Genomic DNA, 23967 nt, shown 5'->3' with positions numbered 1-23967 from the left:
AGCATTCTTGAGAAAGTGTGAAAGACTTTCAGTGGCATCGTGGCACGGAAAATCGCCCTGGACGGTTCCGGCCTAGAATATGTGGACAACTATAAATACCTAGGTGTCTGGCTAGACTGTAAACTCTCCTTCCAGACTCATATTAAACATCTCCAATCCAAAATCAAATCTAGAATCGGCTTTCTATTTCGCAACAAAGCCTCCTTCACTCACGCCGCCAAACTTACCCTCGTAAAACTGACTATCCTACCGATCCTCGACTTCAGCGATGTCATCTACAAAATAGCTTCCAACACTCTACTCAGCAAACTGGATGCAGTCTATCACAGTGCCATACGTTTTGTTACCAAATCCCCTTATACCACCCACCACTGCGACCTGTATGCTCTAGTCCTCGCTACATATTCGTCGCCAGACCCACTGGCTCCAGGTCATCTATAAGTCTATGCTAGGTAAAGCTCCGTTCACTGGTCACGATAACAACACCCACCAGTAGCACACGTTCCAGCAGGTATATCTCACTGTTCATCCCCAAAGCCAACACCTCATTTGGCCACCTTTCCTTCCAGTTCTCTGCTGCCACTGACTGGAACAAATTGCAAAAATCGCTGAAGTTGGAGACTTTTATTTCCCTCACCAACTTTAAACATCAACTATCTGTGTCACAATGGCGTGTATAAGTGGCAGAGGAAGTCAGGCGCAGGAGAGTCAAATAGAGTGTAGAATGTAGTACTTTAATTAAAGTCCCAGTAATCTGCTCCATAACACTCACGGAAAAAATATAATACAAATCTGGGTACGAAGACCCATCGCACACCTATACACAATCAACACAACACTTGACAACGAACAATCTCTGACAAACACATGAAGGGAAACAGAGGGTTAAATACACAACAGGTAATGAATGGGATTGACAACAGGTGTGTGGGAAGACAAGACAAAACCAATGGAAAATGAAAAATGGATCGATGATGGCTAGAAGACCGGTGAAGTCGACCGCCGAACACCGCCCGGACAAGGAGAGGCAACGACTTCGGCAGAAGTCGTGACATTACCCCCCCCTGACGCGCGGCTCCAGCAGCGCGTCGACACCGGCCTCGGGGACGACCCGGAGGGCGAGGTGCAGGGCGATCCGGATGGAGGCGGTGGAATTCTTTTAACATGGAAGGATCTAAAATGTCCTCCACCGGAACCCAGCATCTCTCCTCCGGCCCGTACCCCTCCCAGTCCACGAGGTACTGAAGGCCCCTCGCCCGACGTCTCGAATCCAAAATGGATCGAATAGCGTACGCCGGGACCCCCTCGATGTCTAGAGGAGGCGGAGGAACTTCACGCACTTCAGCCTCCTGGAGCGGGCCAGCCACCACCGGCCTGAGGAGAGACACATGGAACGAGGGGTTAATACGGTAATTAGTGGGCAGTTGTAATCTATAACATACCTCGTTCACTCTCCTCAGGACTTTAAACGGCCCCACAAACCGCGGACACAGCTTCCGGCAGAGCAGGCGGAGGGGCAGGTTTCGGGTCGAGAGCCAGACCCTGTCCCCTGGTACGAACACCGGGGCCTCACTGCGGCGACGGTCTGCGCCAATTTTCTGGCGCCTTATGGCACGCTGAAGGTGGACGTGGGCTGCCTCCCAAGTTTCCTCAGCGTGCCGAAACCAATTGTCCACCGCAGGAGCTTCGGTCTGACTCTGATGCCAAGGAGCCAGAACCGGCTGATACCCTAATACACATTGAAAAGGGGTAAGGTTAGTGGAGGAGTGACGTAGCGAGTTCTGGGCTATCTCTGCCCAGGGCACGAACTTCGCCCACTCCCCTGGCCGGTCCTGGCAATAGGACCGCAGAAACCTGCCCACATCCTGGTTAACTCTCTCCACCTGCCCATTACTCTCGGGGTGAAAACCTGAGGTAAGACTAACCGAGATCCCCAGACGTTCCATGAACGCCTTCCAGACCCTTGACGTGAACTGGGGACCCCGATCAGACACTATATCCTCAGGCACCCCATAATGCCGGAAAACATGTGTAAACAGAGCCTCCGCAGTTTGTAAGGCCGTAGGGAGACCGGGCAAAGGGAGAAGACGACAGGACTTAGAGAACCGATCCACAACGACCAGGATCGTGGTGTAACCCTGTGAAGGTGGAAGATCAGTCACAAAATCCACTGACAGGTGCGACCACGGCCGTTGAGGAACGGGTAAAGGTAAAAGCTTACCTCTAGGCAGGTGTCTAGGAGCCTTGCACTGGGCGCACACCGAACAGGAGGAAACATAAATCCTCACGTCCTTAGCTAAAGTGGGCCACCAGTACCTCCCATCAAGACAGCGCATCGTCCGACCTATCCCAGGATGACCAGAGGAGGGTGATGTGTGAGCCCAATAGATCAATCGGTCGCGGACAGCAGACGGAACGTACAGACGACCAGCTGGACACTCAGGAGGAGAGGGCTCTGCACGTGACGCCCGCTCAATGTCCGCGTCCAGCTCCCACACTACTGGCGCCACCAAACACGACTCTGGGAGTATGGGAGTGGGATCCATGGGTCGCTCCTCTGTGTCATACAGCCGAGACAATGCGTCTGCCTTGACGTTCTGGGAGCCTGGTCTGTAAGTAAGCGTAAACACAAAACGAGTGAAAAACATGGCCCACCTTGCCTGGCGAGGATTTAGTCTCTTCGCCTGCCGGATGTACTCCAGATTGCGGTGGTCAGTCCAGATGAGAAAAGGGTGATTAGCCCCCTCAAGCCAATGCCTCCACACCTTCAAGGCTTTTACGACAGCTAACAGCTCTCGGTCCCCCACATCATAGTTACGCTCCGCCGGGCTGAGCCTCTTCGAAAAGAAAGCACAGGGGCGAAGCTTCGGTGGCACACCCGAACGCTGAGAGAGCACTGCTCCTATCCCAGCTTCGGATGCGTCCACCTCTACTATGAATGGCAAAGAGGGATCCGGATGAGCCAACACAGGCGCCGAGGTAAACAGAGCCTTCAGTTTACCAAAAGCCCTATTCGCCTCGGCCGACCACTGCAAGCGCACCGGTCCCCCCTTTAGCAGTGAGGTAATGGGAGCTGCAACCTGACCAAAACCCCGGATAAATCTCCGGTAGTAATTGGCAAACCCTAAAAAACGCTGCACCTCCTTTACCGTGGTTGGAGTCGGCCAATTACGCACGGCTGTAATGCGGTCGCTCTCCATCTCCACTCCTGAAGTGGAAATCTGATGCCCTAGGAAGGAGATGGATTGTTGGAAGAACAAGCATTTCTCAGCCTTGACATATAAATCATGCTCCAACAGGCGACCAAGCACCTTGCGCACCAAGGACACATGCTCAGCGCGTGTAGCAGAGTATATCAAAATATCATCGATATACACCACTACACCCTGCCCGTTCAGGTCCCTGAAGATCTCATCTACAAACGATTGGAAGACTGATGGAGCATTCATCAACCCATATGGCATGACCAGGTACTCATAATGACCTGAGGTGGTGCTAAATGCCGTCTTCCACTCATCACCCCTCCTAATACGCACCAGATTGTACGCACTCCTGAGATCCAATTTTGTGAAGAAGCGGGCCCCGCGCATTGACTCCATTACTGTATTTATCAAAGGTAGCGGGTAACTATATTTTACCGTGATTTTATTAAGGTCTCGATAATCAATGCACGGGCGTAAACCGCCATCCTTCTTCTTCACAAAAAAGAAACTCGAAGAGGCGGGTGAAATGGATGGCTTAATGAACCCCTGACGCAGGGATTCAGAGATATAATTATCCATAGCCACTGTCTCCGCTTGCGACAGAGGATACACATGACTCCTGGGATATGCAGCGTCTACCAGGAGATCTATCGCACAATCCCCCTGTCGATGGGGTGGTAATTGAGTCGCCTTCTTTTTACAGAAGGCGAGTGCCAAATCGGCATATTCTGAGGGAATGCGCACGGTGGAAACCTGGTCTGGACTTTCCACCGTAGTAGCACCAACGGAAACCCCTACACACCTACCTGAGCACTCTCGCGACCACCCCGTGAGAGCCCTCTGTGGCCAAGAAACAGTGGGGTTATGAGTAGTTAACCAGGGTAAGCCTCACACCACAGAATACGCAGGGGAATCAATAAGGAAAAGACTAATCTTCTCCTTGTGACCCTCCTGCGTTATCATAGACAAAGGTGCGGTGACCTCCCTGATAAACCCTGACCCTATTGGTCGACTATCTAAGGCATGAATAGGGAAAGGCATATCCACAGAAACAACAGGAATCCCTAAACTATGAGCAAAATTTTTATTAATGAAATTCCCAGCCGCGCCTGAATCTACTAGCGCCTTATATTGGGAATGCAGGGAAAAATCCGGAAAGGTGACAGAGACAAACATAAGTGCAGCAGAGGGCTCTGGATGAGTATGGTGCCTACTCACCTGGGGTGATGCCAGAGTGCCCTGCCTGCCTTCTCTATTCCCAGAGGAACCAACCCGGCACCGATCAGCAGTGTGATCTCTGCGATCATAGATGGTGCTCGAGCGGGTACCCCCTCCGGTCTCCCTGCGCACCATCCCTCCCAATTCCATAGGTTCGGGAGAGAGAGTGCGGGAGGATGGAACAACCAGACCCCGATCTAGACGTCCCCGAGTAGCCAGCATGTTGTCCAGCCTGATGGACATATCCACCAGTTGGTCGAAGTTGAGGTTGGTGTCTCTACAGGCCAGCTCCCGACGGACGTCCTCGCGTAGACTACAACGGTAGTGGTCGATCAGGGCCCTGTCGCTCCATCCAGCGCCGGCAGCCAAAGTCCTAAACTCCAACGCGAACTCCTGAGCACTCCTCTTCCCCTGCCTCAGATGATAGAGGAGCTCACCTGCTGCTCTGCCTTCGGATGGGTGGTCGAATACCTTCCGGAAATGGCAGATGAGCTCCTCAAAATGGTCCAACGCCTTATCCTCTCCACACACAGCGTTGGCCCACTCCAGGGCTTTCCCGGTAAGGCAGGAGACGAGGGCGAAGCTTTTCTCACGGTCTGATGGTACTGGAGAGACCGTGGCCAGATACAAGTTCAGTTTTAGGAGAAAACCCTGGCAGCTGGCAGTATCTCCACTGTATCCCGTGGGTAGGGATAACTGGATCCTGTTCTGTTCCGGAGGATAAAAAACGTTCAAAGGAATTCCAGGTGGTGGTGGAGGTACTGGACAAGCTCCCTGTCTCTCCCAGCGGTCCATACTCTGGACAATGCGATCCATGGCAGCGCACAGACTGTCAATCTCCGCCGCGTGTTCCAGGACGCGTTCCTCAACCTCCATTAGCGAAGTGCCTCCTCCTGCTGACTTCATTTTTTATGGTCAGAGATTCTGTCACAATGGCGTGTATAAGTGGCAGAGGAAGTCAGGCGCAGGAGAGTCAAATAGAGTGTAGAATGGAGTACTTTAATTAAAGTCCCAGTAATCTGCTCCATAACACTCACGGAAAAAATATAATACAAATCTGGGTACGAAGACCCATCGCACACCTATACACAATCAACACAACACTTGACAACGAACAATCTCTGACAAACACATGAAGGGAAACAGAGGGTTAAAAACACAACAGGTAATGAATGGGATTGACAACAGGTGTGTGGGAAGACAAGACAAAACCAATGGAAAATGAAAAATGGATCGATGATGGCTAGAAGACCGGTGAAGTCGACCGCCGAACACCGCCCGGACAAGGAGAGGCAACGACTTCGGCAGAAGTCGTGACAATCTGAGCAGCTAACCGATCGCTGCAGCTGTACATAGTCTATCTGTAAATAGCCCACCCAAACTACCTATCTCATCTCCATACTATTTTTATTTTATTTACTTTTCTGCTCTTTTGCACACCAGTATCTCTACTTGCACATCATCATCTGCTCATTCATCGCTCCAGTGTTAGTCTGCTAAATTGTAATTATTCGCTCCTATGGCCTATTTATTGCCTCCCTCCTCATGCCTTTTGCACACACTGTATATAGACTTTCTTTTTTTTACTGTGTCATTGACTTGTTATTGTGTTATTGGCTTGTTTATTGTTTACTCCATGTGTAACTCTGTGTTTTTGTCTGTGTCACACTGCTTTGCTTTATCTTGGCCAGGTCGCAGTTGCAAATGAGAACTTGTTCTCAACTAGCCTACCTGGTTAAATAACGGTGAAATAAATAAAAATAAAAAAATAAAAAAATTACTAGATTGAAATGTAAATAATACCATATAAACATGATTTCAAGTAACCTATTACCTTCTGCTACCCGGCAGTGAAAGCCCTATACCTACATGCCACAGTTTTAATATACTTCTGTAAAGCTGTGTGTTCATCTTCTGCTCTTTAGCCAAAGTCATTTGTGCTGTTGTCAAAAGTGATAAATGGGAAAGTGTGCCTGTGAGAAGTCCACTGAATTCTTATACAGAATTAAATGACTCATAGAGGGGGAAAATGCTCTGTCAACTAAACAGTATATACTGTGCCCCTCCATCACTATTTGTTTCCGGGGCTTACATCTTCACTGGCACTTCATCTTTATTTCCCTGTGATTTTTGCATCCAAGCAGCCTAATAAAAAAGTCTGTGTCTGTACTGTACACCCTAGGGCCAACACATCTGGATGCTATCTGGGAGCCTTTCTTTAAACAGAATTTTCAATTCCGCATTGCCTTACTATCTGCGGAGAGACCACATCCTCAACACAGAGAGGCTCCCCTTTGAACTCCCAAGGTGCAATGTCACAGAAAGCTGCTCTGAGGAGGGGAGAAGAGAGGGAGGAGAGGAAAGAGGAAAGAAGAGGACAGGAGAGGAGCAGAAAGGAGAGGAGTGGAAGGGGACGAGAGGAGAGAGGAAGGGGAGGGCGCTCTTCCAGGACACCGGGTTGCCTTTCATCTCCTGGTGTATTGATATATATTCACGCCCACACCCTGACCCTTTGTTCCTTAATTGGCTAGAATCTCAGACTCCAGAGGAAATGTAAAGGAGTCTTCATATTCTTTATGAAAGCCTCTGGATGATTTTCCTCTCTGCACCAACCCTTCAACTGCTCTGTATACTTCTACTTTTAAAGTACAACCAGACTGTGTCAGTCTGGATTTGACTTGTATCCCTTCTGTTTTGGTACTTGGGCACAAAGTTTGATAGGGTGAAAGACATTTTAGCATGACCGTAAGAGCCCCGAACACACAGCAAGACCCGAGCAGATAGAAATATAAGCATTGATAGAACCAAAGCATATTGCCTATAGCTGGCTTAAAGTATACTTTTTGTACATGTACTGTAGAAATCTGTGCAAAAGTAAATGATGTGCTGATTCAGTATGTTAGAAGAACAAACATACTCCCTTCACTAAGCCCTCCTGGGGTTCAGTGGCACTACACACTCTCCCCGCTGCCCTTAAATGATTACAAAAATAAAAATATCATCTTGTATAACCCACTTACCTGCTTCCTGTGTGTGTGTGTGTGTGTGTGTGTGTGTGTGTGTGTGTGTGTGTGTGTGTGTGTGTGTGTGTGTGTGTGTGTGTGTGTGTGTGTGTGTGTGTGTGTGTGTGTGTGTGTGTGTGTGTGTGTGTGTGTGTGTGTGTGTGTGTGTGTGTGTGTGTGTGTGTGTGGTATAACAATACTATCCTTTTGGTTTTAGGCTTAGGGGTTAGGTTTAGAGTTATAATTATAATTAGGGTTATGTGTGTGTGTTGGCCAGTAAGAGTGATATTCATTTCCCTACCTGGCTGAGGGATGAAACAAGTGTATACAAGAGGAGGAATATAAAATAAAATAAAATTTAAATAAAAAACTTGGAAGCCATTATGTTGTTTGTTGTTGTCCTCAGAGGTATGGGGATGGATGATCTAAGGCCTATGTCTGTCTTATTATTTTACAGAGAGGAGGAAGATACAACTAACTATTGGAACCCACTCAATATACAAGACAGTAAACAATGTGTGTGGATACTTGAGAGGAAAGACCAATCCAGGTAAATAGAAATAAAAAAATGTTGACAGCTGAGTGCACAACAACCACACTAAATCCATAATGACTTTGAACATTATGCAATCATGGCGATACGGAAGTAGTTGCCTTATCTCAGCCAGAGGAAGCAATCTTGTAAGACTCACAGACTAAGCATGAATACTGGCACACTCCAAAGTATAATCTCCAAGATAACTGCTTATGCGATTAGTCCTCCCCACTGTGCCCTCTTTGTTTCCTGCAGAGAGAACCAACTCAGGAAGTGTGTGTGGAGGAAAATGGAACCTCCAGGTGCTGAAACAGCTTTTTTGTCTGTTGTGAAAAACCGCTTCTATAAAACAATGTCTGCCATCGCCATCCTGGCTGGCCCAGACACAGGTCATTTAGCTCCTGGAAATGGCCTTTTAATGACTGTCCTGCGTTGGTGCCTTTAGGATGATTTCAATAAAGTCCCTGGTGCAGAGCAAGCCTTTAATATCCTCCCTTCTCTTCACCAGAATGTGTCATGCCAGGACACCTACCTGTCTAAATGCCTCATGAAAATTACTAAGGAGATTTAGACATTGACTATCTAAATCGCATTGAATAGTTGAAAGTAATTCCTCTAACCTTTCTTACACAAGATGTATGTGAAACTAAATTCGGAGTGAGGTTGGGTTTATTTAGGCTACGTTGACATCTGATTTGCCCAATAAAGGACTCCATTATTTCCTCGTGAAGCTGGGTATACTATAAATCGTCGATGTTTGATTTGATCATTGGAAGTTTGGAAGTATTTACCATTAGCTCTGTAAATAGGATGACAAATTCATAATATTAATAATAAACTTTTACCTTTTGATATTGTCTTACATTCTACCAAGGTTTACATGTAAACCAATGTTTATTTCAATGTTTACAACACTGGTTGAAATTAGATGAAAACACTATTGGTTGATTACTTTTTTCAAATCCAATTTATTTTCCACATTGATTGCACGTCACAATACTTAGACAAATTACGTTTAAAAAAACGTTGATTCAACCGGTGTGTGCCCAGTGGGATGCCTGTTTTATTCTGTTTGTGTTGTTGGTCAACAACTCTGTCTTTCACAACCCTTGTAGACTTTCAAATGCCTCCCACCTACACTCTTCTTACCCAAGAAGGACAGAATACAGTATAGCTTGCTACTTCTCCTACACAATATCCTGGCAACATTTGAGTGGATGTTCAAAACTCTTCTGCCTCTCAAACTAAATCAAGTCCAAATAAAGAAATCCATTACAACAACAACTCCTCTTTTTGTAAAACATTGCCGCGAGCAATCTCTTTTATTCACGCACACAAGTTTTAGTCTTTACTAAACAGACAGTCAGACAGAGTCTCAACCCTTGTGTGTGTGTGTGGGTGTGTGTGTTCTGTCCTCTGGGTGTGTCCCTCTCCTCTGTCTGTGCACAGATCGATATGTGCTGGTGGGCAGTCGCCATGACAGCTGGCATAAAGGGACAGCAGCTGATTGGCGTGGAGGCTCTGCCATGATGACTCAGATCATCACCTCGGTGACCAAGCAGGCCCGGAGAGGCTGGGAACCCGACCGCACCACTGTCTTCTGCTCATGGGGGGGATCAGTGCTCGGCAACATCGGCTCCTTTGAGTGGGGAGAGGTAAACCTGCATGAATCCCCTGTCCCTCTTCTGTGAATCCGAGTCTTATCATGGAATTACTCTATAGCGCTTATATACTGTACCTGATAAATTTACTGTATACACATGTGTATCAGGGTGTTTATGTACTCTATACAGATATGTATCAGTGTATTTATGTACTATATACACACGTGTATCAGGGTGTTTATGTACTCTATACAGATATGTATCAGTGTATTTATGTACTATATACACACGTGTATCAGGGTGTTTATTACTGTACCAAAGCAGTGCTGTATGTGTTTTTCCCTGGTGAAGCAACATTATTTGGTTTAGTAGGAGGTCAAAGGTACTGTATTTACTCACTCTGTGTTCACTTCAGCTCTACACCACAGGAGAAAACAGGGCTTTCTGTCAGCCCTCAAGGCTTCAAGCAATGGAAAGGGAAAAAATAACACAAAAACAGCTCTTGACTCTCGTACGTCTCCAACAAACCATGTTGGAGATTCTAAGGGAAAGATTGGAAGGCAGTAGCTGCAGCCAAGCATTTATAACATTCTCCTGGCAGTTAGTATATCTCAGAGTGCAATGAGGACTATTGAGTTTAATATTCAAAGTCATGTACTAGATATAGCAAGATTACTTGAAAAACGTTGCCACAGGCATTTTCTATAATAATTCTGTGGAGCACCATCTCAACCAATGTGTAGGCTATGATGTGCTATTTCCTGTTTGCTTCAATATACAGTTTATGCAGAGGGGTACCAATGTCAGACATAATGTGTATCAAACCAATTAGTTTGTCATTTACTATTCTATACACATTCACGGCCTTGATTTTCCTAGGAGATGTGAAGACCTTGATGAGGATTCAGATGTTGCACAGATCCTAGCTATGTATTGTATTGTATGATATTGTATTGTATTCCAGAGCTGAATCATCGTGTTGTGTTGTGTTGTTGCAGGAGAACCGGATGGTGCTGCAGAGCAGGGCTGTAGCCTACGTCAGCCTCCACAGTCCTGTCAGGGGGACGGAGACCCTGCGCTCCACTGCCTCTCCCTCACTGCTCCAACTCACCTCAGACATCCAGAAGGTACAATGCTATACTATCCCTCCACATTCCCTCCTTTACACTGGCCAATCTGTATTATGTTTTATATTGTCAGCGATTAGATGAATGGATAAGCGGTGTCAGGCACAGGACACAGGTATGAGTAATAATCTGAATTTACTCAAAAATGTAAGCAATGTTCCAACAAGGAAAAATACAAAATCCAAAGCACAAAGAACGAACCCACATGACAATAACAATCACTCACAAAACAGAAAGGGAAGCCAGAGGGTTAAATAAGGAACATTGATTATGGAATGGAAACCAGGTGTGTGTATAATGAAGACAAAACACGGTAGCGACTAGAAAGCCGGTGACGTCGACCGCCGAACGCCACCCGAACAAGGAGAGGGACCAACTTCGGCGGAAGTCGTGACAGTACCCCCCCTTGACGCGCGGCTCCAGCAGTGCGCCGACACCGGCCTCGGGGACGACCCGGAGGACGAGACGCAGGGCAATCCGATGGAGACGGTGAAATTCCTGCAGTAATGACGGATCCAGGATGTCCTCCACCGGCACTCAGCATCTCTCCTCCGGACCGTACCCCTCCCACTCCATGAGGTACTGAAGGTCTCTCGCCCATATAGTATACAGTATACGCCGGGGCCCCCTCGATGTCCAGAGGGGGCGGAGGAAACTCCCGCACCTTAGACTGCTGGAGCGGACCAGCCACCACCAGCCTGAGGAGAGACACATGGAACGAGGGGTTAATGCGGTAATCAGGGACGAGTTGTAACCTATAACAAACCTCGTTCAGTCTCCTCAGGACTTTAATTGGCCGCACAAACCGTGGACCCAGCTTCCGGCAGGGCAGGCGAAGGGGTAGATTTCAGGTCGAGAGCCAGACCCGGCTCTCCGCTCACTGCCGTGGCGGTCGGCACTCGCCTTCTGCCGCCTGATGGCCCGTTGTAGACGCACATGGGCAGCGTCCTTTGTCTCCTCCGAGAGCCGAAACCATTCATCCACCGCAGGAGCCTCGATCTGGCTCTGATGCCACGGTGCCAGGACTGGCTTATACCCTAGCACACACTGAAAAGGTGATAGGTTAGTGGAAGAGTGGCGGAGGGAGTTTTGGGCCATCTCCGCCCACGGGATGAAAACCACCCACTCCCCCGGCCGGTCCTGGCAATTGGACCGCAGAAACCTACCCACATCCTGGTTGATTCTCTCCCCCTGCCCGTTACTCTTGGCTAGAAAACCTGAGGTGAGGCTGACCGAGACCCCCAGGCGTTCCATAAACGCCCTCCAGACTTTAGACGTGAATTGGGGACCCCGATCAGAAACTATATCCTCAGGCACCCCGTAGTGCCGGAACATGTGGGTGAACAGGGCCTCCGCAGTCTGTAGAGCCGTAGGGAGACCGGGCAAAGGAAGGAGATGGCAGGACTTAGAAAACCGATCCACAACGACCAGGATCGTGGTGTTGCCCCGTGACGGGGGAAGATCCGTCACAAAATCCACCGATAGGTGGAAACGCGGTCGTTGTGGAACTGGAAGGGGTTGTAATTTCCCTCTGGGCAGGTGTGTAGGTGCCTTGCACTGTGCGCACACCGAGCAGGAGGAAACATAAACCCTGATGTCCTTAACTAACGTGGGACACCAGTACTTCCCAGTAAGACAGCGCACTGTCCGACCGATGCCAGGATGACCAGAGGAGGGTGACGTGTGGGCCCAACAGATCAAACGATCGCGGACATCAAACGGAATGTACAGATGCCCAACTGGACACTGTGTGGGAGTGGGCTCTGCACGTGACGCCCGCTCGATGTCCGCGTCCACCTCCCATACTACCGGTTCCACCAGGCAAGAAGCTGGAATTATGGGAGTGGGATCTGCGGACCACTCCTCTGTGTCATACATCCGGGACAGTGCGTCTGCCTTAACGTTCTGGGAACCTGGTCTGTAGGATAGGGTGAAAAGAAAGCGGATGAAAAACATGGCCCACCTCGCCTGCGAGGGTTCAGTCTCCTCGCTGCCCGAATGTCCTCCAGATTGCGGTGGTCAGTCCAAATGAGGAAAGGGTGTTTAGCCCCCTCAAGCCAATGTCTCCACGCCTTCAGGGCCCCGACAACAGCCAACAGCTCCCGGTCCCCCACATCATAGTTTTACTCTGCCGGGCTGAGCTTCTTCGAAAAGAAAGCACGGGGGCGGAGCTTAGTGGCGTACCCGAGCGCTGAGACAGCACAGCCCCTATCCCAGCCTCGGACGCGTCCACCTCAACTATGAACGCTAAGGAGGGATCAGGATGAGCCAGCACGGGAGCCGAGGTAAACAGAGTCTTCAGGTGACTAAAAGCCCTGTCCGCCCCAGCTGACCACTGCAGTTGCACCGCTCCCCCCTTCAGCAAAGAGGTAATGGGAGCCGCTACCTGACCAAAACCCCGGATAAACCTCCGGTAGTAGTTGGCAAACCCTAAGAACCGCTGCACCTCCTTTACCGTGATTGGAGTCGGCCAATTACGCACGGCTGAATTGCGGACATTCTCCATCTCCACCCCTGACGCAGAAAAGTGGTACCCTAGGAAGGAGACGGACTGTTGGAAGAACAGACATTTCTCAGCCTTGACGTACAGGTCATGCTCCAGTAGTTGACCAAGCACCCTGCGTACAAGGGACACATGCTCGGCGTGTGTAGCAGAGTATATTAGAATGTCATCTATTTACACCACTACACCTTGCCCGTACAGGTCCCAGAAAATCTCATCTACAAAGGATTGGAAGACTGATGGAGCATTCATTAACCCGTACGGCATGACAAGGTACTCATAGTGCCCAGAGGTGGTGCTAAATGCCATCTTCCACTCATCCCCCCCCCCCCCCCCGTGGATACGCGCCAGGTTGTGAGCGCTCCTGAGATCCAATTTTGTGAAGAAGCGCGCCCCGTGCAATGACTCTGTCATACTGGCTATGAGAGGTAGCGGGTAACTGTATTTTACCGTGATCTGATTTAAACCTCGATAGTCAATACACGGGCGCAAACCTCCATCCTTCTTCTTCACAAAAAAGAAACTCGAGGAGACAAGTGAAGTGGATGGCCGAATGTATCCCTGCCCCAGAGAATCGGTGACATATGTTTCCATATCCGCCGTCTCCTCCTGAGACACAGGATACACGTGACTCCTGGGAAGTGCAGTGTCTATCAGGGGATTTATCGCACAATCCCCCTGTCGATGGGGTGTAATTTTTTTTACAAAAGGCGGGTACTAAATCGGCATATTCTGGGGGGAATGTGCATGGTGGAGACCTGGTTTGGACTCTCCACCGCAGTGGCACCTAAGGAAACACCTACACACCTCCCTGAGCACTGGCAGGACCATCCCTTGAGAGCCCTCTGTTGCCATGAAATAGTGGGGTCATGAAAGGCCAACCAGGGAAGGCCCAACACAACAGGAAACGTAGGAGAGTCGATCAGGAAGGGACTAATTCTCTCCTCATGACCCTCCTGCGTTATCATACAGTGGAGTTGTGACCTCCCTAATTAGCCCCGACCCCAAAGGACGACTATCTAAGGCATGTACAGGGAAGGGAACATCAACAGGAACAATAGGGATCCCTAATCTAAGTGCAAAGGAACGGTCAAAGTTCCCAGCTGCGCCTGAATCTACTAGCGCCTTATGCTGGGAACGCGGGGAAAACTCAGGAAATTCTATATACAACCACATGTGTGCAACAGGGAGCTCTGGGTGAGTTGGGTGCCTACTGGGATGATCCACCAGTGCTCCTCCTGGTACCTTGACCCCCTGGGGAACCTCCCCAGCACCGACCAGCAGTGTGCCCTCTGCGGCCACAGGTGGTGCAGGGAATGGTCCCCCCTCCGGTCCCCCTCATCGCAGCACCTCCCAGCTCCATCGGGGTTGGATCAGAGGTGCTGGGGGATGGAACTGCTGGACCCCGATCCGGACATCCGCGGGAGGCCAACAGGTTATCCAGCCGGATGGATAGGTCCACCAGCTGGTCCAGGTTAAGGGTGTCCCTGCAGGCTAGCTCCCTACGAACGTCTTCGCGTAAACTACATCTGTAGTGGTCGATCAGGGCCCGTTCATTCCATCCCGCGCCGGCGGCCAGAGTTCTAAAGTCCAGCGCGAACTCTTGAGCGCTCCTCATCCCCTGTTTTAGATGGTACAAGCGTTCCCCCGCCGCTCGCGCTTCAGGTGGATGATCGAAAACTGCCCGGAAGTGGCGGGTGAAATCCTCATAATTGTCCAACGTCGGGCCTTCCCTTCCCTAGATGGCGTTGGCCCATTCCAGGGCTTTACCCGTCAGACAAGAGATGAGGGCGCTCACTCTCTCGCGTCCCGAAGGGGCCGGCTGAACAGCTGCCAGGTAGAGCTCCAGCTGGAGTAGGAACCCCTGGCACCCGGTAGCCGTTCCGTCATACGCTTCCAGGAGCGAGAGCCAAATCCCACTGGATCCTGATGAAGGAGGGGTGGACATCAGTGGAGGTTGTTGTGGGAGCTGGGGTGGTGATGATGGATTAACCGGAAAACCCCCTCTCTCCCATCTGTCCATTGGTCCATGGAACGCGTTCCTCCACTGGGAGAGGAGGGCTGGCTGCACCTGCTGACTCCATTCTATGGTGAGTGATTCTGTCAGCGATTAGGTGAATGGATAAGCAGAGTCAGGCGCAGGACACAGGTATGAGTAATAACCTGAATTTACTCAAAAATGTAAGCAATGTTCCAACAAGGAAAAATACAAAATCCAGAGCACAAAGAACGAACCCACATGACAATAACAATCACTTACAAAACAGAAAGGGAAGCCAGAGGGTTAAATAAGGAACATTGATTATGGAATGGAAACCAGGTGTGCATAATGAAGGCAAAACAAAACGAAAATGAAACATGGATCGGTGGCGACTAGAAACCGGTGACGTCGACCGCCGAACGCCGCCCGAACAAGGAGAGGGACCAACTTCGGCGGAAGTCGTGACATATATCCTATCTTTTCCACAGGTGATTAAAAAATAGACAGTGTTACAACATATTATTATCTTTGAGGACATGAGGCATCCTCACAGAAAAGTAGAGATGATCGGTCAAGCGGTCAAAATCCATTGCTTCAACCTGAGATGCCTTGTAAATTATAGTATTTTAGATTTAGTTTTTTTCTCTCTGGGGAACGAATCCTCCATCTGCTGGTTGCTACCCTGAATAAATGTACCTTGTGATGGAGGAGTGTTGAAAAGGCTAATGTATTTAAACATTGTCAGTATTCCCTTGTTCTTGGTAAGGGAAGCTACATGGGGGTCAGAGGGTGGACTCTCATGGCAGAATGCTCCATTATTTCTCCTCTTGCCATAATCCTGTTAATGAACCTAAATGCCAGTCCACTTGTGACATTTGGGGAGTAATAAAAGCAAGCAGACCTGCCATGGCAGCATAGAGCTTAATCACACAGAAGGGTATCTCACAGAGAGATGAAATGACCTCTACTCTACACACAGCAATATATTTCTCTTTCTTCCTTAAATTTGTGAATGAAGTCAGATAAAAAGAAAAACATAGTTATTTTTAAATTAAGCCAGATTTTCTAAGTGATTTGTGTACCAGATACGCTAATGTAACTTTTTTTGTGGACTTTTGACTCTGCTGTTTGTTTTTGGTCTTACACTCTCCTGATTACGACTTTGTTTTTGCCCTCTGGCATCTTTATATTTTTATTTAACCTTTATTTAGCTAGGCAAGTCAGTTCAGAACAAATTCATATTTACAATGACGGACTACCCCGGCCAAACCCGGATGGTGCTGGGCCAATTGTGATCAGCAAAGCAACTACTATTTCACTCCTTCATACATACAACTACTTGTATAATGTGTTCCTATTGTCGTCTGTTCGTTCATAAAATTTTAATGACTTATGGTAACAGTAGACTGCCAATCAGAGCAAGGGAATATAACTGTCCTTATTAGCATGCTAATTTAAATGAATCCCTTTAAAACAATGTTGCCAGGTCGTCTCTATATGGCTGGCGTTTGCTAATTGCCATTGACTAATTAGAGGCTACAATTCCAAGGATGGAGTAAGTGAAACATCAGCTTCAGCAGCAATAGTTGACAGCAAAACAAGGATGTGTGAAACTGCAACCTAGTGTTTCTTCTACCTCTTTTGTGTAATGTGTTCATGGGAAGAGCTGCTAACTCCAGTCTGTTTTGGTTGCTCATCATGCCTCACACATGCATCCGTGTGCTCTGTGTCTCTTTGTCCTTATTGCTCATTCCGCTGCAGCTGAGTCTGTGAATAGCGCCAGTCACACTATTCATCTTTTCAAGTAGCACTCTGAAGCACCAGGTAGGCTCACCGGTCTCAATATTTTGAGACATAACAAATCATGTTTTTGCTAGCGCGGTAACACTTTCTACTTATCTTACTTTGCAGCTGTCCTCAAAGCAGAGATGCCACTGTGTTTATGTGTTTAGAATGGGTGCTTTGGCACCAATTATAATACAACAGATACTTATTTGGGGATTACGGAGCCAAGCATACAAAATAAATTGAGAGACTTTCATCATTTAATTGGGTATTGTTGTAGCGATGTTTGTGTTTCGTTCTATATATTTTAAACTGAAGCTTCGCAGCGGATTGGCCGTTGCTGGAATGAAATAGGAGCAGAGTAACCCTCGTCAAATATTCCTTCAAAGTAGAATCATCCACCATGTAAAGGCAGTCAATGTTGTTCTCCTCCTCAAACGAGGAGGAGCATGGATAGGACCAAGATGCGGATTGAGGGAAATAAGCCATCTTTTAATGAAAACAAGACACTACAAAACTACAAAACAACAAACGTGACTAACCTTCAACCGTCCATGTGTGGACACAGGAACAAACACCCACAAAACCCCAGTGAAACCCTGGCTGCCTTAGTATGACTCTCAATTAGAGACAAACGAAACACACCTGTCTCTAATTGAGAATCATACCAGGCCGAACACAAAACCCAACCTAGAAATACAAAACATAGACTACCCACCCAACACTCACGCCCTGACCAATAAAGACATACAAAACAAGAGAAAACAGGTCAGGAACGTGACAGAACCCCCCCCTTAAGGTGCGAACTCCGGGCGCACCAGCACAAAGTCTAGGGGAGGGTCTGGGTGGGCGTCTGTCCACGGTGGTGGCTCAGGCTGAGGGCGAGGTCCCCACCCCACCATAATCAATCCCCGCTTCTTTATCCCCCTCCCAATGACCACCCTCCCACTAACACCACCTAAATGAAGGGGCAGCACCGGGATAAGGGGCAGCACCGGGATAAGGGGCAGCACCGGGATAAGGGGCGGCAGGTCCTGGCTGAGGGACTCCGGCAGGTCCTGGCTGAGGGACTCCGGCAGGTCCTGGCTGAGGGACTCCGGCAGGTCCTGGCTGAGGGACTCCGGCAGGTCCTGGCTGAGGGACTCCGGCAGGTCCTGGCTGAGGGACTCCGGCAGGTCCTGGCTGAGGGACTCCGGCAGGTCCTGGCTGAGGGACTCCGGCAGGTCCTGGCTGAGGGACTCCGGCAGGTCCTGGCTGAGGGACTCCGGCAGGTCCTGGCTGAGGGACTCAGGCAGGTCCTGGTTTAGGGGCTCTGGCAGGTCCTGGCTGGACGGCTCTGGCAGGTCCTGGCAGGACGGCTCTGGCAGGTCATGGCAGGACGGCTCTGGCAGGTCATGGCAGGACGGCTCTGGCTGGTCATGGCAGGACGGCTCTGGCTGGTCATGGCAGGACGGCTCTGGCTGGTCATGGCAGGACGGCTCTGGCTGGTCATGGCAGGACGGCTCTGGCTGGTCATGGCAGGACGGCTCTGGCTGGTCATGGCAGGACGGCTCTGGCTTGTCATGGCAGGACGGCTCTGGCTGACTGAGACGCACTATAGGCCTGGTGCGTGGTACCGGAACTGGAGGTACCGGGCTGAGGGCACGCACCTCAGGGCGAGTGCGGGGAACAGGAACTGGGCACACTGGACTCTCGTGGCGCACTCTAGGCCTGGTGCGTGGCACCGGAACTGGAGGTACCGGGCTGGAGACACGCACCATAGGGAGAGTGCGTGGAAGAGGAACAGGGCTCTGGAGATGCACTGGAAGCCTGGTGCGTGGTGTAGGCACTGGTGGTACTGAGCTGGGGTGGGAAGGTGGTGCCGGATATACCGGACCGTGAAGGAGGACACGTGCTCTTGAGCACCGAGCCTCCCCAACCTTACCAGGTTGAATGGTCCCCGTAGCCCTGCCAGTGCGGCGAGGTGGAATAGCCCGCACTGGGCTATGCAGGCGAACCGGGGACACCACCTGTAACGCTGGTGCCATGTACGCCGGCCCGAGGAGACGTACTGGAGACCAGATACGTTGGGCCGGCTTCATGGCACTCGGCTCGATGCCCAACCTAGCCCTCCCAGTGCGGCAAGGTGGAATAGCCCGCACTGGGCTAAGCACGCGTACTGGGGACACCGTGCGCTTTACCGCATAACACGGTGTCTGACCAGTACGACGCCCTCTTACTCCACGGCAAGCCCGGGGAGTTGGCTCAGGTATCCAACCCGGCTTCGCCACACTCCCCTTTAGCCACCCCCCAAGAAATTTTTGGGTGAGCCTCTCGGGCTTCCAGCCTCTCCTATGTGCTGCCTCCTCATACCAGCGCTCCTGGGCTGTGGCTGCCTTCCTCTCCTCCCGAGAGCGGCGATTCTCTCCAACCCTTCCCCAGGGTCCCTTTCCGTCCATGATCTCCCAAGACCATTCCTCCTGTGTCCAGTGCTTTAGTTCCTTTTCTCTCTCCTCAATCCGCTTGGTCCTGTTATGGTGGGTGTTTCTGTAAAGGCAGTCAATGTTGTTCTCCTCCTCAAACGAGGAGGAGCATGGATAGGACCAAGATGCGGATTGAGGGAAATAAGCCATCTTTTAATGAAAACAAGACACTACAAAACTACAAAACAACAAACGTGACTAACCTTCAACCGTCCATGTGTGGACACAGGAACAAACACCCACAAAACCCCAGTGAAACCCTGGCTGCCTTAGTATGACTCTCAATTAGAGACAAACGAAACACACCTGTCTCTAATTGAGAATCATACCAGGCCGAACACAAAACCCAACCTAGAAATACAAAACATAGACTACCCACCCAACACTCACGCCCTGACCAATAAAGACATACAAAACAAGAGAAAACAGGTCAGGAACGTGACACACCAACCATTTCTGGAATTCTACAGAGTTGAGTTTTACATATGGGGACAGGTGTTTGTTGTGGGACATTTAATCCACCACTTGCAGTCTGTGTCTAAAATGACCAAAATGACCGGGATATGACCAAAAATTTCTCATGGAGTCCACAATGCTGTTTGTTCTTCAGTGCCGTGGATCTCCCACAGGAACCAAGTTACTTTTATCTGTTGCTGTGATTGTGCTCTGTGGACACTGGGGCAACACAATAAATGTGCCGTCTCGCCATGCTGTCTGTCTGATTCTAGATTCCTATCGAAGATAGTCTGCGCTAAACCCTGTTAAGCCTTAATAATCCACTTTAAAGTTCCCATCTATTTCATTTTACCAGTGAACAAGAGATTGTGTCTGAATTGATTCACTGTATGTTGTGGCCAGTGAGTTTTCAACCTTATCCATGGACAAACAAGCCGGGAATGATTAGATCACAAAGATTTTTGTGCCAGAGCTGATCTTATCGAAAACATTGGTTGCCATAAAAGTCTCTCCCTGCTGGGGTTCACGAATAGACCACAGTGGCATAAATAATTTTAATTACAATTGATAAGCAAATCCATTATCCATTATTTGTAAATGTCGCCTGAAATATGCATAGATATACCGATGCATGCATTTTTATATTTAGTGGCAAAGTACACCAAGTTTCACTATTGATTAGAGCTGCACCTTAGGATTCAAATGACTCTCTCTCACTCTCTCTCTCTCTCTCTCTCTCTCTCTCATAAGTTACTTATATAAACATTGACAGTCTGATAGTATTCTGATGGAAAATCCATTTAGAAAAGCAGTCTAACTTGTAATCCTTCCAGAGAAGTCGCTTCTGATTAAAACAGGTGTCGCAGTACACAAGCTTTCAAAATGTGTTTGTCAATGCAGAATTCAGCTGTGGGGATTCAGATTGGAAATAGTCCATAGATGTTGGGCTGTTAGATCCATTCTGTACTCCTACTAGTGCAATCTGTCCAGAGAGAGGTTAAGAATCCTATGTGTCTGAATTACAGCGGTGCTGTGAAGGAAAACCTTGTTCAGAAAACTCATGAATTCCGATTACCAAACAGAGAGAAACATATTATTTAATTAACATAATAATCTTTGTATCTCCGTCAATGGGTGTTTTTTTATTCATCTAGGCTATTTCACATATTTCACATATGTGAAATCCTGCTGCAATCCTCCTGCTGCAAATTCTAAACACAGTACTGCAAATGCTAATATCTGTTATGAGTGGAAAATGAACACTGTTATTACTCTCCCCAACATTATTTATGGGCCAGGGCTGGTATTCATAAAGTGCCTAAGAGTAGAAATGCTGATCTAGGATCAGGTCTCCACTGTCCATGTAATGTAAATGTATTCATTATTATCTAAAAGACAAAACAGATCCTAGACCAGCAATCCTACTCTGAAAAGTTTTATGAAAACGGAACCATGAATACCAATGCCCAATACTGTGCTTTAACAGTATCCTGCTCTATAGAAATAGCAGGCTCACTGTTATACTGTAAGGAAACTCAGGCACTGGCAAGTAATGGTAGAACTCCAAAGTAACAAGCAGCCTTAGTTATCACTATTAAAAGCCCAATTACTCATAATGGATTTAATAGATTTTCATTCGGGAATGCTCTCCCTTCTTTAGTCATACATGCTATTGCAAAGATAAGTGTGTTTTGTGGCATTTTATTGATCCTTACACCGTGAATTGAGTGCATTTTATAAACATGGTAACCCTTTACACTCGTACACTGGTTGAAAATGGCAGATATGTCTGTACATTAACATGCTATACATGACGCCAGAGCTCTGGCTCTGAGCTTCACAGCGCTGTATGGGTTTTGATTGACAGCCATTCTGAACATGACCAACTTGCACGACAAGAAGTCACTCCCAACCCTCACACAACCTTTGCAAATTGTTGGTTGTCTGAGTGAGGGAATTTTTTATTTTTTTCATGTTTATTTAACCTTTATTTAATTAGGCAAGTCAGTTAGGAACAAATTCTTATTTACAATGACGCCCTACCACCCGGCCAATCCCCTAACCCGGACGATGCTGGGTCAATTGTGCGCCGCCCTATGGGACTCCCGATCACGGCCGGTTGTGACACAGCTTGGGAACGAACCAGGGTCTGTAGTTAAGCCTCTAGCAATGCAATACAGTGCTTTAGACCGCTGCACCACTCAGAAGGCCCAAATTCTGTAAATTAAGAGGATACATTTTGAAACATGAGACAGTGAGGATTATAATAAATACCGCTTTGATGTCATACAAGCAAGCCAAACAACCGTGAGTCCAAATGTACACTCACATTTCCATATCATGAAGGGGAGGAGACAGGTTAAAGAGGGATTTTTAAGCCTTGAGACAATTGAGACATGGATTGTGTATGTGTGCTATTCAGAGGGTGAATGGGCAAGACAAAAGATATAAGTGCCTTTGAACTGGGCATGGGAGTAGGTGCCAAGCACACCACTTTGTGTCAAGAACAGCAGTGCTGCTGGGTTTTTCATGCTCAACAGTTTCCTGTGTGTATCAAGAATGGTCCACCACCCAAAGGACATCTAGCCAACTTGACACAAAGTATTGGAGTCAACATGGGCCAGCATACCTGTGATCGCTTAGCAAAATATATATACACTGCTCAAAAAAATAAAGGGAACACTTAAACAACACAATGTAACTCCAAGTCAATCACACTTCTGTTAAATCAAACTGTCCACTTAGGAAGGAACACTGATTGACAATAAATTTCACATGCTGTTGTGTAAATGGAATAGACAACAGATGGAAATTATAGGCAATTAGCAAGACACCCCCAATAAAGGAGTGGTTCTGCAGGTGGTGACCACAGACCACTTCTCAGTTCCTATGCTTCCTGGCTGATGTTTTGGTCGCTTTTGAATGCTGGCGGTGCTTTCACTCTAGTGGTAGCATGAGACGGAGTCTACAACCCACACAAATGGCTCAGGTAGTGCAGCTCATCCAGGATGGCACATCAATGCGAGCTGTGGCAAGAAGGTTTGCTGTGTCTGTCAGCGTAGTGTCCAGAGCATGGAGGCGCTACCAGGAGACAGGCCAGTACATCAGGAGACATGGAGGAGGCCGTAGGAGGGCAACAACCCAGCAGCAGGACCGCTACCTCTGCCTTTGTGCAAGGAGGAGCACTGCCAGAGCCCTGCAAAATGACCTCCGGCGGGCCACAAATGTGCATGTGTCTGCTCAAACGGTCAGAAACAGACTCAATGAGGGTGGTATGAGGGCCCGACGTCCACAGGTGGGGGTTGTGCTTACAGCCCAACACCGTGCAGGACGTTTGGCATTTGCCAGAGAACACCAAGATTGGCAAATTTGCCACTGGCGCCCTATGCTCTTCACAGATGAAAGCAGGTTCACACTGAGCACATGTGACAAACGTGAGTCTGGAGACGCCGTGGAGAACGTTCTGCTGCCTGCAACATCCTCCAGCATGACCGGTTTGGCGGTGGGCCAGTCATGGTGTGGGGTGGCATTTCTTTGGGGGGCCGCACAGCCCTACATGGGCTCGCCAGAGGTAGCCTGACTGCCATTAGTTACCGAGATGAGATCCTCAGACCCCTTGTGAGACCATATGCTTGTGCGGTTGGCCCTGGGTTCCTCCTAATGCAAGACAATGCTAGACCTCATGTGGCTGGAGTGTGTCAGCAGTTCCTGCAAGAGGAAGGCATTGATGCTATGGACTGGCCCGCCCGTTCCCCAGACCTGAATCCAATTGAGCACATCTGGGACATGTCTCGCTCCATCCACCAACACTACATTGCACCACAGACTGTCCAGGAGTTGGCGGATGCTTTAGTCCAGGTCTAGGAGGAGATCCCTCAGGAGACCATCCGCCACCTCATCAGGATCATGCCCAGGCGTTGTAGGGAGGTCATACAGGCACGTGGAGGCCACACACACTACTGAGCTTCATTTTGACTTGTTTTAAGGACATTACATCAAAGTTGGATCAGCCTGTAGTGTGGTTTTCCACTTTAATTTTGAGTGTGACTCCAAATCCAGACCTCCATGGGTTGATAAATTTGATTTCCATT

At 48.7% G+C, this 23967-nt stretch overlaps 1 protein-coding gene across 4 annotated transcripts in view; it reads left to right on the top strand.

Moving 5' to 3' along the window:
- LOC129810541 (inactive N-acetylated-alpha-linked acidic dipeptidase-like protein 2) overlaps positions 1-23967 on the top strand; it is a 354237-nt gene that overhangs the window by 239379 nt on the left and 90891 nt on the right. For all 4 annotated transcript variants that reach the window (XM_055861117.1, XM_055861115.1, XM_055861118.1 and 1 more), the window contains 3 exons: positions 7881-7973; positions 9408-9613; positions 10561-10689. In XM_055861117.1, coding sequence (XP_055717092.1) covers positions 7881-7973; positions 9408-9613; positions 10561-10689 — 428 coding nt within the window. The remainder of the gene's footprint in view (positions 1-7880; positions 7974-9407; positions 9614-10560; positions 10690-23967) is intronic.

This window comes from Salvelinus fontinalis, chromosome 14 (assembly GCF_029448725.1).
Source record: "Salvelinus fontinalis isolate EN_2023a chromosome 14, ASM2944872v1, whole genome shotgun sequence".
In the NCBI taxonomy this organism is placed as follows: domain Eukaryota; kingdom Metazoa; phylum Chordata; class Actinopteri; order Salmoniformes; family Salmonidae; genus Salvelinus; species Salvelinus fontinalis.
The sequence above is the reverse complement of the archived record's forward strand: the minus strand, read 5'-3'. Positions and strand labels throughout refer to the sequence as shown.